General features: G+C 38.2%; 1 protein-coding gene across 1 annotated transcript in view; it reads left to right on the top strand.

Annotated features, from left to right (window-relative positions):
• The window catches only part of L3mbtl4 (L3MBTL histone methyl-lysine binding protein 4), a 374,322-nt gene that overhangs the window by 204,628 nt on the left and 155,003 nt on the right, over nucleotides 1-14,691 (top strand). The window contains exon 13 of the mRNA XM_070028667.1: nucleotides 1,321-1,435. Within this exon, the coding sequence (XP_069884768.1) occupies nucleotides 1,321-1,435 (115 nt within the window). The remainder of the gene's footprint in view (nucleotides 1-1,320; nucleotides 1,436-14,691) is intronic.

Here is a 14,691-nt window from a genome sequence, read left to right as displayed (position 1 = left end):
GCTGAGACCATATTTCTCAATTCTGTGCCATAGTTAGGGCTGATGGTCATGTTCAGTTTGTGTATTTTCCTTTAATTAATGAGCAGGTTTCTGTCCAAAATCTAAATCAGTCATTGCATATATTTTGTGCTATGAAATGATCTTCTGCATGCCTAAAAGCCAGCGTCTGGGAGAAATACATTGTGGGAATTCTTAAGATCACTGGTCTACAGATGGTGGCATCTGGAGTACGTATCCTGCCTTGCTGGAGTTGGAATGGGCCTGGGGATTTCCATCCCTGCCTCATGTCTAGGGTGCTGATGTTGCTGGTGTGGAAACCATGCTTTGGAGATCACTAGAAGAAGGTTGCCTTAGACTCAGGAAATACAATTTTTGCTTCTTTTCTTTATGTCCTGAATTTTAGACAACTATTTCCAATCATTTCCTATTGTGGTAGACACCTTATTCTATTTATTCAAAGTATTTTTCAAAAAAACTATTGAGGATTCTTTTTGCATTACCAAAGATACAGTCTCCATTTAACTTTAGTAACCAAATCCAGCAAATACATCAGAGAATAAATGAGCTACATAATAACCTCTTTTCATGCCTGTGTTTCCTTGCACACACATCTTCATCCAGAAATGAAACTTTTGTTAGTTGATAAGTAAGAATTTACTTTCTATTTTATCATTTAGGCCTGTGCATATGTGTGCAGCATGGTGTATGTTTGGTAGATAGAATCCAAAGTGGTGATAAACCTCTACCAAGTGGACGGCTCCCTGTTGACATTTTGTCCTTTCACAGTTATCAAGATTGTTATAGCAATCCCATTACCCTAGTGACATACTTTGTCTTCTGTCTTTGTATCCATTGTTCCTGCTCTACCTTTCCTCATTTGTGAGGATTTGGGAGTTTCTTGCTTCTGTGCATTCTAGATTCTGGCTTCATCAGTACCAGGCTTGCACTGGTGGCTATTCTTGTTATGATGCTGACATGGTACCAGCCATGGCTATCAGGAGACTCCCTCAGGACAGGAAATGTCTTCTCAACAACATCATGGGATTTGTCTTAAGGGAGAAAATGGATTGGCCTTAAGCCTCCAAAGTCTGAATCAATCTCTGAAGGTATTTTCATTTCCCAACCTTTTTGATACAAGAACCTTTCTTGGCTAGATTAGAGGGACTATAAGATGGCAGGTTTCAAATATTGTTTCCGCTGCAAGATGTGATTCATACAATTTCAATCTCAGCTTCAAAGATCTGTTTTCAAATATTTTGACAAAAGAATAAATGATATATTAATTGAAAAGCAGTAATTATTCAAAATTCCTTTTAACAGGTTCATTTTGATGGTTGGGACCATAAGTATGACTATTGGATGGGTGTAGACAGCCCTGACCTTCACCCCATTGGATGGTGTGATGTAACAGGACATCCACTGGAAGTACCACTTTGTAAGTACTCTGTTCACAGTTGCTTTGAAGTACTTGACCCAAACTCCAGGCGTGGCATTGCTTACTCCTGTCACTGTAGATATTTAAGAACAAAATAAGGGATAGGTGAATTAATCATTCATTAGTACATCTATACTGAAAGCCAGTTGTTCATAAATGAGTCTCAAAGGGCATTTTTATATACATAAAAGGTAATAATCACTAAGAAAATTGTACCCATGATATTTTTCAAGGAAATCTTTATTTTCTGTTTTAGTTCACAAAATAAGACCAGTGTCACTAAATCCATTTAATGTTGATGATTGATTTTAGCTGAAGTCAGAGTTATGTTTTTTTTTAAAAATCCCAACTGAATTTAATTTTATAGACTTAATTTAATTTTAGAGATCACAAAATGTTTTAGAAAAATATTTAAAATTTTAGAAATCTTAAATCTTTTAAATACTAAAAATGTTTAAAGCCTTCTATTTTATTGCTGTCTTCATTATTTCTGCCTTGGTAGGCACTTAAAGTTAAGGAGGAAATTAAGCATTCTAAATTCTAATGAGCATCCAACCAAAATACCTCATTCTATTGTCTGAAGGAATCCTCTGATCTGATTAGGCTGACATGAGTCATAACTAGTTCTAGACATCAGTGAAAATGTTCTCCATTCTGTGTTGGTTTCATTTCTTCACTGCTTCTGTTCCAAACCTCCCATCAGCTTCTTTGGGTAAAGATAAAATGTTATTCTCCTAATGGAAGTGTCCATGTTGAACCTACCCAATGATGCTTGAACCTGAGACCTAAAAGGATGCGTGGCATCCAGGATGGCTTCCCTTCCCTTCTTGTCAAAGTGAGAAGAATCCTTAACAAAATAATCTGATGGACAGTTTTACATTGGTCAAGTGTCCTCAAACACTGCAGAGTCACTGAGATGCCAGCTACGCAGTCACAGTGTCTTGACAAGCACAGGCTTTACACACAAAAGGATAGAAATCTGGGATGAACATGCTTAGCACTCTATGGGGATTCCAGGTTGGGAAATTAGACCACTGTTTGTGCTTGGTGGATTTCTTTGATCCCACCTTTTATTTTCCCTGAATTTACACCCCCACGTGCTGGGGAGATGGTTTTAATTTTGTGTTAAACTCTCACATCTGCATCCATTCAGCACACAATAATTTTCTCAATTAGGATTGATTTCAGAGTGGAGAGAGGTATTTCAGCATTGCAGGGAAAAGGACAGCTCTCTTCCTTCCACCTGACCTATTGCCTGTTCTTTTGTGAAGCTGCCCACCTGGCTTGTAAACTTAGATGTCTTCTAGAAGCCTGAAGTCTATGCATCAACTTCATCCTAAGCCCCTATTTTGCTGTTTCAACTGTAGAAACTTCCTGAGTTCCCCCTCCTTACTTCAGCTATTCAAGACATGACATTTTCCTTGCTTCTCCTTCAATGCACTCATACTGCCAAGTTCTACTGATTCTCCCACATCATTTCTTCAGAACCCATCTCGTGTTTCCACTCTCCTTCTCAATGCCATGTATCATTTACATAGTTAAAATTATTTTTTCAGAATATGATCCTCTTGAGGCTGGAATGCATCTGAAAATGCAAATTCTAAAGGAAAGGTAGTTTAGTTTTAATCTGGAAAAACTAGTCAGAAGGCTTGAATGTGAATCTCAGTTTTACTACTTTTATAGTTTTTTTCCTTTTGCTGTGCTTCAGTTTCCTTATCTATAAAATAGAGAGCCTATTGTCTGTCTCATAAACTTATAACAGTGAAATCAGATAAATGTATACTTAGCACTTCAAAAACTGCCTGGCTTATAGCATGTGCTCAGTTAGTTTCAACTGCCATGAACAAATATAGCATCCAATAGATTTTTATTTGCATATAAAAGTAAGTCTATTATCAATGGTTACAGCTTTGAAACTGAACTAATAATAACACAACTGATATTTTCCAATATTTTAGGTACATTTCTTTCTTAGGAAATTGATTTCTGAGTGTTGTTGGCACTATTATAGGATTCCTGTGTCCTGTATTTAGTCAGCCTTTTATTGTGATTACAAAATGCTGGATGAAAACAATTAAAGGAAGAATGCTTTCTTTTGGCTCTTGCCCAAAGATTTCAGTCAATGTTCAGCTGAGTTGGTTGCTTCTAGGTCTTCATAAGACAGAAACAGCATGGGGTAAGGGCATGGGGGAGGAAGCCAGTCACCTCACAGAAGCTGGTAAGCAGAGAGAACAGGTTAAGAAACAAGTTAGAACATTGAAGGCATCCCCAGTGATTACTTTCTCTAGCTGGGCATTAACTCCTCCAAGTACATTTGGCTATGAACTCATCAGTGAAGTTAGTGTCTTACTGATTTTTAAATACATAGACATTAGGGCATGTTCATTGTGTGGTTCTATATGTATCACCTATGCCCATCTTGTAAAAACAAAATTACACCCTTACCTCCAGCCTTTCTTTCTCTTTCTTTATTCCAAAATCGATCCTACTGTCTATTTAGTTATTAATCTTTTTTTTTCCATTGGCTGGTCTGTGTGTACCAACGGAGCCAAGTATGAGGATCTGGCACTTACTTTGAACTGGTTTCATGAATATATCTTCCCATGTGTTTCCTGAAATAGTTGATGTGAGTCTCCAGTCTCACCTCATCATCTCCAATCTTGGTGGCAGTGTCTTTTGTGCTCTGCATTCCTATTCATGTACACAAGGCTCAGTCAGCCTTTCCCTGGTCACTACATCTTCCCCTGCCACACTTTTCCTCCGGAAACCTTCATTTACACCACAGAGATTCACTCACAGAGCCTTGAGTGCCACCTCCTGAAATTCAGAAGATAGCACACCACCTATCTGTGGCTGCCCTTTATATCCCAGTGACTCAATCATACAGAGAGATCACAAACCCTGGCAGTTGTCAGGTAATGTAGGGAGAAACCAGCAGCTGTGCAGTCAGAATTCTATCTCTGGTTTTATGGTTGACATTGGATGGACAGAAGGATGGCCATCTTGTATTTCTGAATGCTATTGTCACTCAGAGTTGATTTCATTCATAGAATTAAGCTTTTCTCACCTTGATAATTGCAGCAAAACCCACTGCATTTTATAATCAATCTAGAAAGCCACACAGTGCTTCTTAAAAAATCATATACGAACAAAATGTCAACATTCATTTTGTAAAGATACTTCCAAATATTTTAACTTTTAGATACCTTTTGCATTCTATACTTTGGTCTATATGTCTCAACAATTGGCTTTATTATATTACATATAATAATATGTAATATTTATTACTTTATTGAAAAGACATGTAAAGCTTATTAAAAGTTCAAGTCATAGAGAAAAATCTTAGATATCATCTAACCTATCCTACTCTTTTATACAGTTGAAGTCTGGCTTGAGTTTTACTTACTGTATCGACATAATTTAGCGAAGTTTTTACAAATGAAATCACAGCAGGTTTGAGTCAGTTATCTTGTGTGAAATTATACTGATTAAAAGGAAGCATGATGTGGGGATGTTTTAATCTATTATTCTTACCTCTTTCTTTTATGAATGTCTCCTCTTCTGAAAATAAGTAAAATGAGGGTTGTAATAATTAATTTAGAATCAAAAGGAAAAAAAATATATATGATAAAACCTATTTTTATATGGATTGCATTCTCTCTATTTGTGCGTATGTTTTGTTTCTTCTTGAGATTCCAATTGAATCTGAAAAGGCTCCAGTTTACAAACGTATGAAAATAGAATTAAAAATCACACAGCTGCTTGTTAAAATGAGTGAGAACTAAATTAAATCTCCATTGCTGATTTACTGCTAAAAAGGTTGCTGAAGACCATTGAGTTATCCCAGGTGGGCCTTGAGAAGCAGGACTGAACTGAGTTCAAAAGTACGCACAGGTCCTGAGCTAGAAGTGTTCTTTCTAGAGAAGGAGTTGCCCGTGGATAAGCTAATTGGAACTCCTTGGTTCTCATACAAATTTTAGTGGACTTTATTAAAATTTCAGATCTTTCTGAATAAATGATAGTCCCTTTTGTTTCCATTTGGCTAGTACCATTTATCTCATTGCCAAAGTGAGTCAAGATTTGTACATGTGTGCTGCAGCTCCCAGCTTCTGCACAGGTATGTGTGCAATTAAGTTTTGGCCAGGACCATAGCAGAATATTTGGGTTTTGTGCTGGTACTGACTTGAACTCAGAGTCCTCAGAGCTCTTAATTTGATTTTTTCTCAACAACAGCACTCTGCCACTGGAGTCACAGCTCCACGCCTGGCTTTTTTTTTTTTTTTTTTTTTTTTTTTGCTGGTTAACTGGAAATAAGAGTGACACAGACTTCTCTGCGGGAGCTGGCTTTGAATCATGATCCTCAAATCTCAGCCTCCTGAGTAGCTAGGATTACAGGCTTGAGCCATGAGAGCTCAGCTTGAATATAAATTCTTGAAACAGTGTTTAGGAATAGCCTATGGGGAGGAGGAACTTGGTTGTTGTTCTTTTATAAATAAGATTTTTGTATTGTGAAACTACTGTACAGAAGGGTTACAGTTACATGAGCAAGGTAATGAATGCATTTCGTATTAAGCATTATTGCCTCCTCCTTTGTTTTTCCCCTACCATCCCTTCCCTCCTATCTCCACAACTACACTCCCGCCCCCCCCCCCCACCTAAATTCTAAAGTTTGTTTTTCAACATACTGTCTTGAACATCTCATTGTTACAGTGGGTCAACCAGTATCCCTATTTTGTTTTTACCCTTCCCCTCCCCAAATTATACCGACATCAAATACACTGAAAACAGGGGTTATACCGTGGGGAAGGAACATACAAAGCAACAAAGAAATATGTTAGAAACAATAGCAAGAAAGAAAAAAACACTTGTGTCCCTATCTTGGGGATCATTTCACTTAATATCATCTTATATAGTCATTTGTACATAGCTTTTGACCTTCTCTCCTTGTCTCAGACATATACTAGTTATTGCAAGTAAGAGAAACCATGGGACCTATGTTACTTTGGACCTTTAGCCAGAAGGAAATCCCATGTGGCTGACCGAGTGATCCCGGCTCCTCTTGCTTCCCTTCCTATTTAATATTCGATTGTCTCTTCTTGATTTTGGAAGGACTCTATAATTATCTCTTTCGTCTAATGTATAGCCCTTCCTGATGGTGCTTTGCTAGCCTTTGGATTGGAAGTAACTAAGCCTTAGGTACTGTTGAGCTGAAGATCTTTCTGTCATGCTTTGGGATTCTTGACTATCCTTAGAAGGACATTAAATGTCTCAAGTAAAAGCCTTGCCTACACAGCCGTCTTGGCAGATTGCCCCTTGGGACTCTTCACATTCACATTATTTAGAAGCCACAACCCATGTCATATCTGATATGAATGTTCTGTACATGTAGCTCACTGCTTTTCCTACATGATTCAGTATTTACCTGAAGGCAGCGCGTTCCATTGTACAATGCAGTGTCCAGCAATTCTTGCTTTAGAATTTATCCAAGTTTGAGAAACACAATGGTAGACTGGATCTAGGATATCTTAAATTTAGATTTGTACTCTGTTTTACACTTTAAAACCGGGCTCTGAAGTCTTGGAGCACTAACTACCATCCCAACTGCTTTGGAAATGCCTGGCACCCAGGGACCCATAAGCATAGAGCAGGGCCAAGGCAGAAGGCATTGGCACATTCATTTCTCTTCATTGGCCAAGAAAAGTAGGATATTACTTCCTAGAACTTTTACAAACTTTTTTTCCCTCATAGATAGTTAGTTAAATTGTATGCTATCTACTATATGAATATTGAATAACAGTGAAGATAGTTCAGGACATTCCATATTATTGATCTAGACATGATAATCACATCTTTTAAACCAAATTCAATTGAGAACTTGTTTTATTTATCATTAAATAAAAATGTTTTAAATATGTTACTAGTGAAATAAAATGATATTCATTGACTTGGTCAATAGCTTTCCAGTTATCAAATCAGATGGACATAGCCACCATTCTTGAATCTCCTTCTTCCCTCCCTCCCTTCCTGCCTTCCTTTCTCCCTGCTCTTCCTGTTTTCCCTTAGGCCTCCTTGTCTTCATTCTGCTTTTTGTCTGCTGTACACTTTTCATTTGGGTTTTAAGCATAAGCTCTTTCCACCCCTGGGCCTTTGAATATGCTGTCTTGTCTGTCTAAATTGATTTACTTGCTCTTCTAATGGATAACACTTTCTCTCTAGAATTCACCTCAGATGTCCTTTCTTTAGAGAATCCCTTCCTGGCCATGTTATTTAAGAACCACCACCATTATTTCTCCCATTTTACCACTTTCTTTTCTCCATGGTGCATATCACACTGTGTATTGTTTTAATTGTCATTATCCCCCATGGAACTGTAAGCTTCATGGATGGAGAGATAGTGAGCACTGTGACTGTCAGTCTTCTCCAGGATCTAGCTTTCAAAACTTTCTCTCTGTCAGAGAGTTGGATAGTCACTGATGCCAAAGAGACATACATCTCTAGAGGCTGTCTTGTGTTCTCACCTGCAGCCTGCTTGCTTGTCTTCCTTCTCTTTCTGTAGCCCAGGCTGGCCTCTAACTTGAGATCCCCCTGCCTCAGCCTCAAGAGTGTTAGGATTACACCACTCTTGGCTTATGTCTGTGGCCTTGGTGGAATGAATAATTACGTATTGTTCAGTCAGGCCTCCTCAGAGGGATGTGGGCTGGTACAATCCTACAACTGACAAAGGAAATATACCCAAATAGGAAACTGACTGGCAGGAAAGGAGACCTTCCAGCAGGCCTCCATGTCTAAATGATTATGCCACGGATCCTACTTTACCTTCTATGTGATTTATGTTTGGAAGTAATTATAATGCTTGCTTACAGAAGAGATCAAATGAGGCTTTATACTGAAGGTAAGGCATTACTGTGAGTAGAATTGTCACATTGCAATGACAACAATATAATCTTTGTGATTTTTATTGAAGACCTTGTGAATACTGCTCATCTATTTTAACTGTTGAACATCAGTGAGCATAATAGAGCATAACCAGATAAAAGACAACACTCCATTTTTGTTCATTTCAGTTCATTATACAGCAACTTGTATAAAACAACAGAACGACTTGAAAATATACCATATGCTCTGGTCCATTGCTTATCCTCTTAAGTGAGATAAAATACTTAGTTTACATTCAGAAATGAGTGAAAATGAATGATTAATAAAGTCCTCCCTAAAGAACATTTGGAAATCAGTGGAATTCAAAAGTTTTATTTAATCCAAGATGGAAATTTGCTTCAGTTATAAAAATAAGAGTTAGTCTAATTGTAGTTCAGACCTGGAATGTTCATTGTGCTCATGGATGCATGTCAGTCCCCTGAGAAACAAAGGTTATTAGGCAGGTAGCAGCACACTTGCAAATACCTCCTATCTTAAAGAGAATTTCAGAAGGAATCTTTCTAGAAGTACTTGTTCTTCCAAAGCACAGCAAGCAATCAGTGGTTTTAAGAGTCCCTGAGTACTCATTGACTTAATAGACAATTACAGCATATTGTGTTTTTTTAAAAAAAGTTAGCTATTTTCAAAGTCCCTAATTACAGATTTACATGATAGACTTATCAAGAAAAAATCATACATTTCAAAATGTACTTACAGTCTTAATGATGTTATCTGTTTTAAATGTTCCTTGTAGAAGTACTTATCCCATGTCTAGCTTCTGAAGTGTGAGGGCAGAATTCATTTACTTTGTTCTAAACTTGGTCTCTGCCTGTCTAGCTCAGAACACTTTGGCAGACAATTTCCTGCTCATAAGTAGATGATTTCATTCACCAACAGCCTCTGTTCAGAGTTGACAAGCCAGGGCAGTCTTAGTCATCTCATGTATGGACAATAGTATATTGTACACATTTAAAATAGAACATGTGGCTGGGTGCTGGTGGCTCATACCTAAAATCCTAGCTATTTAGAAGGATAAGATTGGGAATATGACAGGTAAGACCAAATTGAGCATCTAAATGAAACCCTTTCCCAGCAATCACCTGAGCCTGTTATCCTAGTTGTATGAAAGGCTGAGAACAAAAGGATAACTGTTCTAGGCCAGCTCAGGGAGAAAAGTTCACAGTACTCTATCTCAGTAGAAGCAGATGGGTATAAGAGTGCATACTTAAGCCTGGCACTGGTGGATCATGCCTGTAATCCTAGCTACTCAGGAGGCTGAGATCTGAGGATCGTGGTTCAAAGCCAGCCCGGGCAAGAGAGACCATGAGACTCCTATCTCCAATAAACCACCAGAAAACCGGAAGTGGCACTGTAACTCAAGTGGTAGAGCGCTCAACTTGAGCTGAAGAGCTGAGGGACAGTGCCCAGGCCCAGAGTTCAAGCCCCACGACCGACCAAAAAAAAAAAAGTGCATACTTTTCAATTCAGCTATAGCTAGAAGCACACAAAAAGGAGGATCACAGGTCCACATATATGCCCAGGCAAAAAGCAAGACCAAATTTCAAAAATAATCAGTACAACAAAGGCAGAGATATGGCTCAATAGTGAGCATCGAGGCCCTGACTTCAAACTCTAGTCCCATGAAGAAAATCACACCAAACAAAGACAAAGCAAAGCACTTCCTACTTCTAAAAGTCATGAAATAAGTCAGTAGTTAGACAGAATGGTTAGATTGTCACCCTGTCCCAAATATGACCCAGGTCTGGCTGAAGATAAATGTAAGTCAAATACATGAGTATGCTTCATGGAGACCTGAGTTAAGTAGGAAACACTGGGGCTTTCTGTAGAAGAACTTTAGCTTTCTGAAGACCATCACACTTCCCAGAGTAGAGAATGAAAGTGTTCTTTGTTTTCTTACAATGCCTGGAAATGGGAACATGATGTATTGAGTTGTTGACTGCTAGATAAACTTTGGGAAGGATTCTACCAACTTGGTTTTGCTGAGTAACGATTTATTTGGGATCTCTAGTTTACTAACCACTGTCTGAGGACTTGCAGAGTTGTGTGGGACATCAGTTCTATGCTGGTGACCAGGATGATAAAGGCCCCAGAATGCCACAATTTGTGGGAGCATAAGTCCTGAGAGCCTGTGCTGTCTAGATGCAGCAGGGCTGTGGACAGATGCCTAAACTGTGTGTTCAGTTCAGGCAACACCTGATTCCTGCAGGCTGCCCAATACACTCGTACTTCATATGTCTTCTTGCAGTCACAGCAGTGTCTTCTTTCAGAATTAGGGGTCATGGTGAACCCAAGGGGGTAGGTGAGGGCAACTCCAGATGTCACTCTCAAGACAAGATTGGGGTGGTTAATCTTTTGGAACATGTTTTGTTCATTTGTCTTTCATGATGGTAGGAAGGCTGGATTAATTAATCATGTTGTTTTACAAGTAGATGTATCTTTAAATGACTTGACTCTTAATGCAGAATCACAATTTTTTAGTGTAAAAGAAACATGTTCCTTATATGAAAAAAGAGTTGTAATGACAATTATGATAGTTTCATTTTACTTTGTAATCAAGAACTAAGATGTTGAACATAGATCTGAAAACCAATTAACTCAGTGAAGGACAAACTGAAAACTTGAGAGCGCATTAGGAACTAAAAGCCTTTACTTATTCATCCATATATACCATCATCTTCATTTCCAATCGGAAAGTGAAAACTAGAATATTTTTCAATAGCAAAGGGAACACATGAGATTTCTGTAATTATGGGATGGCAGGGAATTTTCCACAAATCTTTGGGGACAATAACATTTCCTGCTCCTGTCTTTCCACCTATGGAAACCACTGTTCTCTACCTGCACAACTGACTCACAGGATTACCATGTTTACAGAGTCATTCGTCCTCTGACCACTATCATCTCCCACATTAAATTTGACAAGGCTTGCTAGACTCCATCCCTATCTGCCTGGCCTTCTGCTATGTCCTTCTCATCAGCTGACATCTTTAGAATACACCCAGGTTTGCTTGTATTTGGTCCTGCACATGTTTTTCTGTATATATAAAATCACCAAGAAGTTGAACTTAACTGTTGAGATCCTATCCCTTGGGCGTCTGCCATGTAGAGCCTGTCCTTTAAGACATTAATCCTTTTCAGAACCCACATTGTCTTTATGGCTGCTTCATTCTGCTGTGTTGATTGTCTCAAGGAATTACAAAACATAACAGAAGAAATACGGTTATGGAAATTTTCATTCTTTAATATATAGTATATGCTTTTTAGATTGACAAGAACATTCACCATAATTTCCATTGGAGTTATCCTCCTCCTTTTTTTATTGCAATGTGCTTGTTTTGTACTTGGAGTCATTAAGAAAGTAATCTTTTATATGTAATGCCTCCCACAAAATTGCATTACAATGTTAGGCAACCAGGAAAAACCCATCAGCACACTGGAGTCACAGCTGACTATAGGATTAGAATCTTAAGTCAGCAAGCAATGTAAACAGTGTGTTAGTGAACATTAGTAAGCGGTAGTAGAAAGCCCATTAGGATGGGTCACTGTCTTTCACAGGCCCAGACTGTGGGCCAAGTGAGGATTGTGAAAAGTTTTTGCAGTGAATTGAAGGCTGTGTTATATGTTTTTAAATATCAAGAACATCCCATGTTCCAGAAACTGCTCACATTTGGGAAGAATGTTGGAACCAAAGAGCAAATGCAGTCTCTACCTCCATAGCAAGAGATAGAGTCACCCATACTTGACATTACTTAAATCCCATTTCCCCATTCATTTCTTGTGACATGAACATCAAGAATTCACAATTAGGGAGAAAAGCTCTTTAATGAATGGTGGTATTGCACCTTTTCTAAATAGAGAAGATTGAAGTTAGGCCTTTGTCTTTCTTAAGCACTGTATGTAGAAATCAACTTGACATGAGTTAGTAATGTAAATGTAAGATCTAAACGTATAGAACTCTTTAAACAGATCATAAGCACTGTATGTAGAAATCAACTTGACATGAGTTAGTAATGTAAATGTAAGATCTAAACGTATAGAACTCTTTAAACAGATCATAGAGGAACAGGTTCTCGATATTGATCTTGACAGTAAGTTTTTGGTGGTGACAACAAAAGCACAGGTGGCAAAAGCAAAATTACACAGGTGGGACTAAAGCAAATTAAAAAGCTTCACCACCAAGAAGTGGAAAGAGCCTACAGGATGAGCTTTATAAATCATAATCTAATAAGGAGTTCATATTTGTCTGTATAAATAACTGATGCAACTCAATAGCAAAAATGGAAGAAAAGGAAGGAAGGAAAGGAAGGAAGGAAGGAAAGGAAGGAAGGAGGAAGGAAGGAAGGAAGGAAGGGAGGAAGGAAGGAAGGAAGGAAGGAAGGAAGTTAAGTGACTTGATTAAAATGAAAAATGGAGCTGGAAGCCACTGGCTCACTCTTGTAACCTAACTACACCAGAGGCTGATAACTAAGGATCATGGTTTGAAACCAGCCCAGATAGAAAAGTCTGTGAGAATACCAATTGCCTGCAAAAAGCCAGAAGTGGAGTCATGAACTCTTGGTGGTTACTTTTATTTAAAGAAAAAAAAAGATGAAATCAGTTATCTTGTCTGTTACAAGCGACATTTAAATCTATTTCCTGTTTTAAATGGCAGTGTTGGTATTTTCTCTAGCGGGTATTGCCACCCAGTGCTAATGTCATTTCTTTGTAGCATGCTTACTAACTGAGTCAGGTTGAGCCACATACTCTCCCCTCAATGTGTAGTAACTTTTGAAATAAGAATAAGAATAGTACAGGCCTAATCCTTTTCCTCTGATGCAGGCCAGCATCAGTCTGGAATTCGTGTATTTGAACAGATTCTCTTTAGTTGGCTTCAAGCATCTTTACTATCACCATTGTGACGCTGCAGACTTCTCAGGAAGTGGAGATAAATCTGAGCATTGAACCCATTGTAGGTGGAATAAATGATGTTCTCATTACATCACCCACAGTCACCAACTAGGGCCATTTTGAAATAGGAAATGAGGAGAGACAGTTCCTGTTATTTTCTGGTGGTTAGCACAATCTCTTTTCTTTCTTGATTTTCCCCATGATAGCTTACATCATATCACCTTTGCATGACAATAGATCTAATGCCCAATGCAACTCGGTTGTTTGTTTCAAGGATTTTGATTTCACAAAAGGACAAACAGGAATGAATTGCTGTTTTAGCCTCAGAAATGTTTAGTTTCAAGTAACACAGAATCTGTTTACAATGGCTTACTAAAAGAAAGGACTGTTTTCCTTTCTTCCATAACAGAACACTAGAAGGGGGCCCAAGGCTACCAATGAATGTTGTGGCTCTAGGCTGTGTTTCTCTGCCTTCCTCCATACTTTGGCTTCCTATCTTGTGCTATCCCCTCATGAGCTTTACGTCTGTATTCCAAGAAGTTCAAAGAAAGGGGAACTAGGCACAGCAGTGCCAGCCTCTTTCCCCTTTTTAAACATTTAATGACAGACTCACAGTACCTTTCTCTGAGGTCTTGCTGTTCTGGAAATAACTTGGTCTGTACAAGAGGCTGGAAAAGTGATACTTTTATCTGGACACATTGCTTTCCTGAATCCAATTAGGATTTGCTTAGCAAGCAAGGAAGCGCAGCAAGCAACTGCACCATCATAGGAACCACCGGCTTCCCTGTGAATGGGGAACCCAAGAGCACATCCCACTGCTTTTTCTTATATAAAGGAAGCAGAACTCTATTCAGGTAATTCACAGTTTATAAGACCATTTTCTATTCTTTGTTGTCCTTGAAAAAGCACCTTGCCTTTGGATTTACTCCTGCCCGTGTAAAATTTCCATCGAAGGCTTCTAATAAATATGAAGTTATTCCTACTGCTTCATTTAACCAGGGGCTTCAAGTATGTCAGATGGAGAAGAGCAGAGCTTGATATCAGAAAAAGGGAACTCTGAAATGAGAAAGAAATATTCACAAACTTGATAGATTATATAGACATTAAACATTGACATGATTTATTCCTAAAATATGCTTACAAAATATCCATTCTGTACCTACTATTATCTTGAGTGTGTACTCAGATTATAATAGTTAAGTTGTATAAAGTGAAGGTAGATAGGTGATAAGATAGTAAGATCACTTTAGCAAAGGGTTAAAAAAGGAGGCAAGAAAAAGTAACAAAGTTAAGTACTGACTTTCAGAAGAAATGATGTGAACTGAAACTACTTCTTGAAACCTACTTTGTAAATATCCAATTTCAAGTAAGATATTCTTGACAAAAATATGATTATTTTAGGGAGGAAAACATTAATTTGATCATAAATTCCC

The sequence above is a fragment of the Dipodomys merriami genome, unplaced genomic scaffold, assembly GCF_024711535.1.
Source record: "Dipodomys merriami isolate MVZ:Mamm:240054 unplaced genomic scaffold, mDipMer1.0.p SCAF_2, whole genome shotgun sequence".
Lineage (NCBI taxonomy): Eukaryota > Metazoa > Chordata > Mammalia > Rodentia > Heteromyidae > Dipodomys > Dipodomys merriami.
Note: the sequence above shows the minus strand (reverse complement) of the source record. Positions and strands in the feature narration are given on the sequence as shown.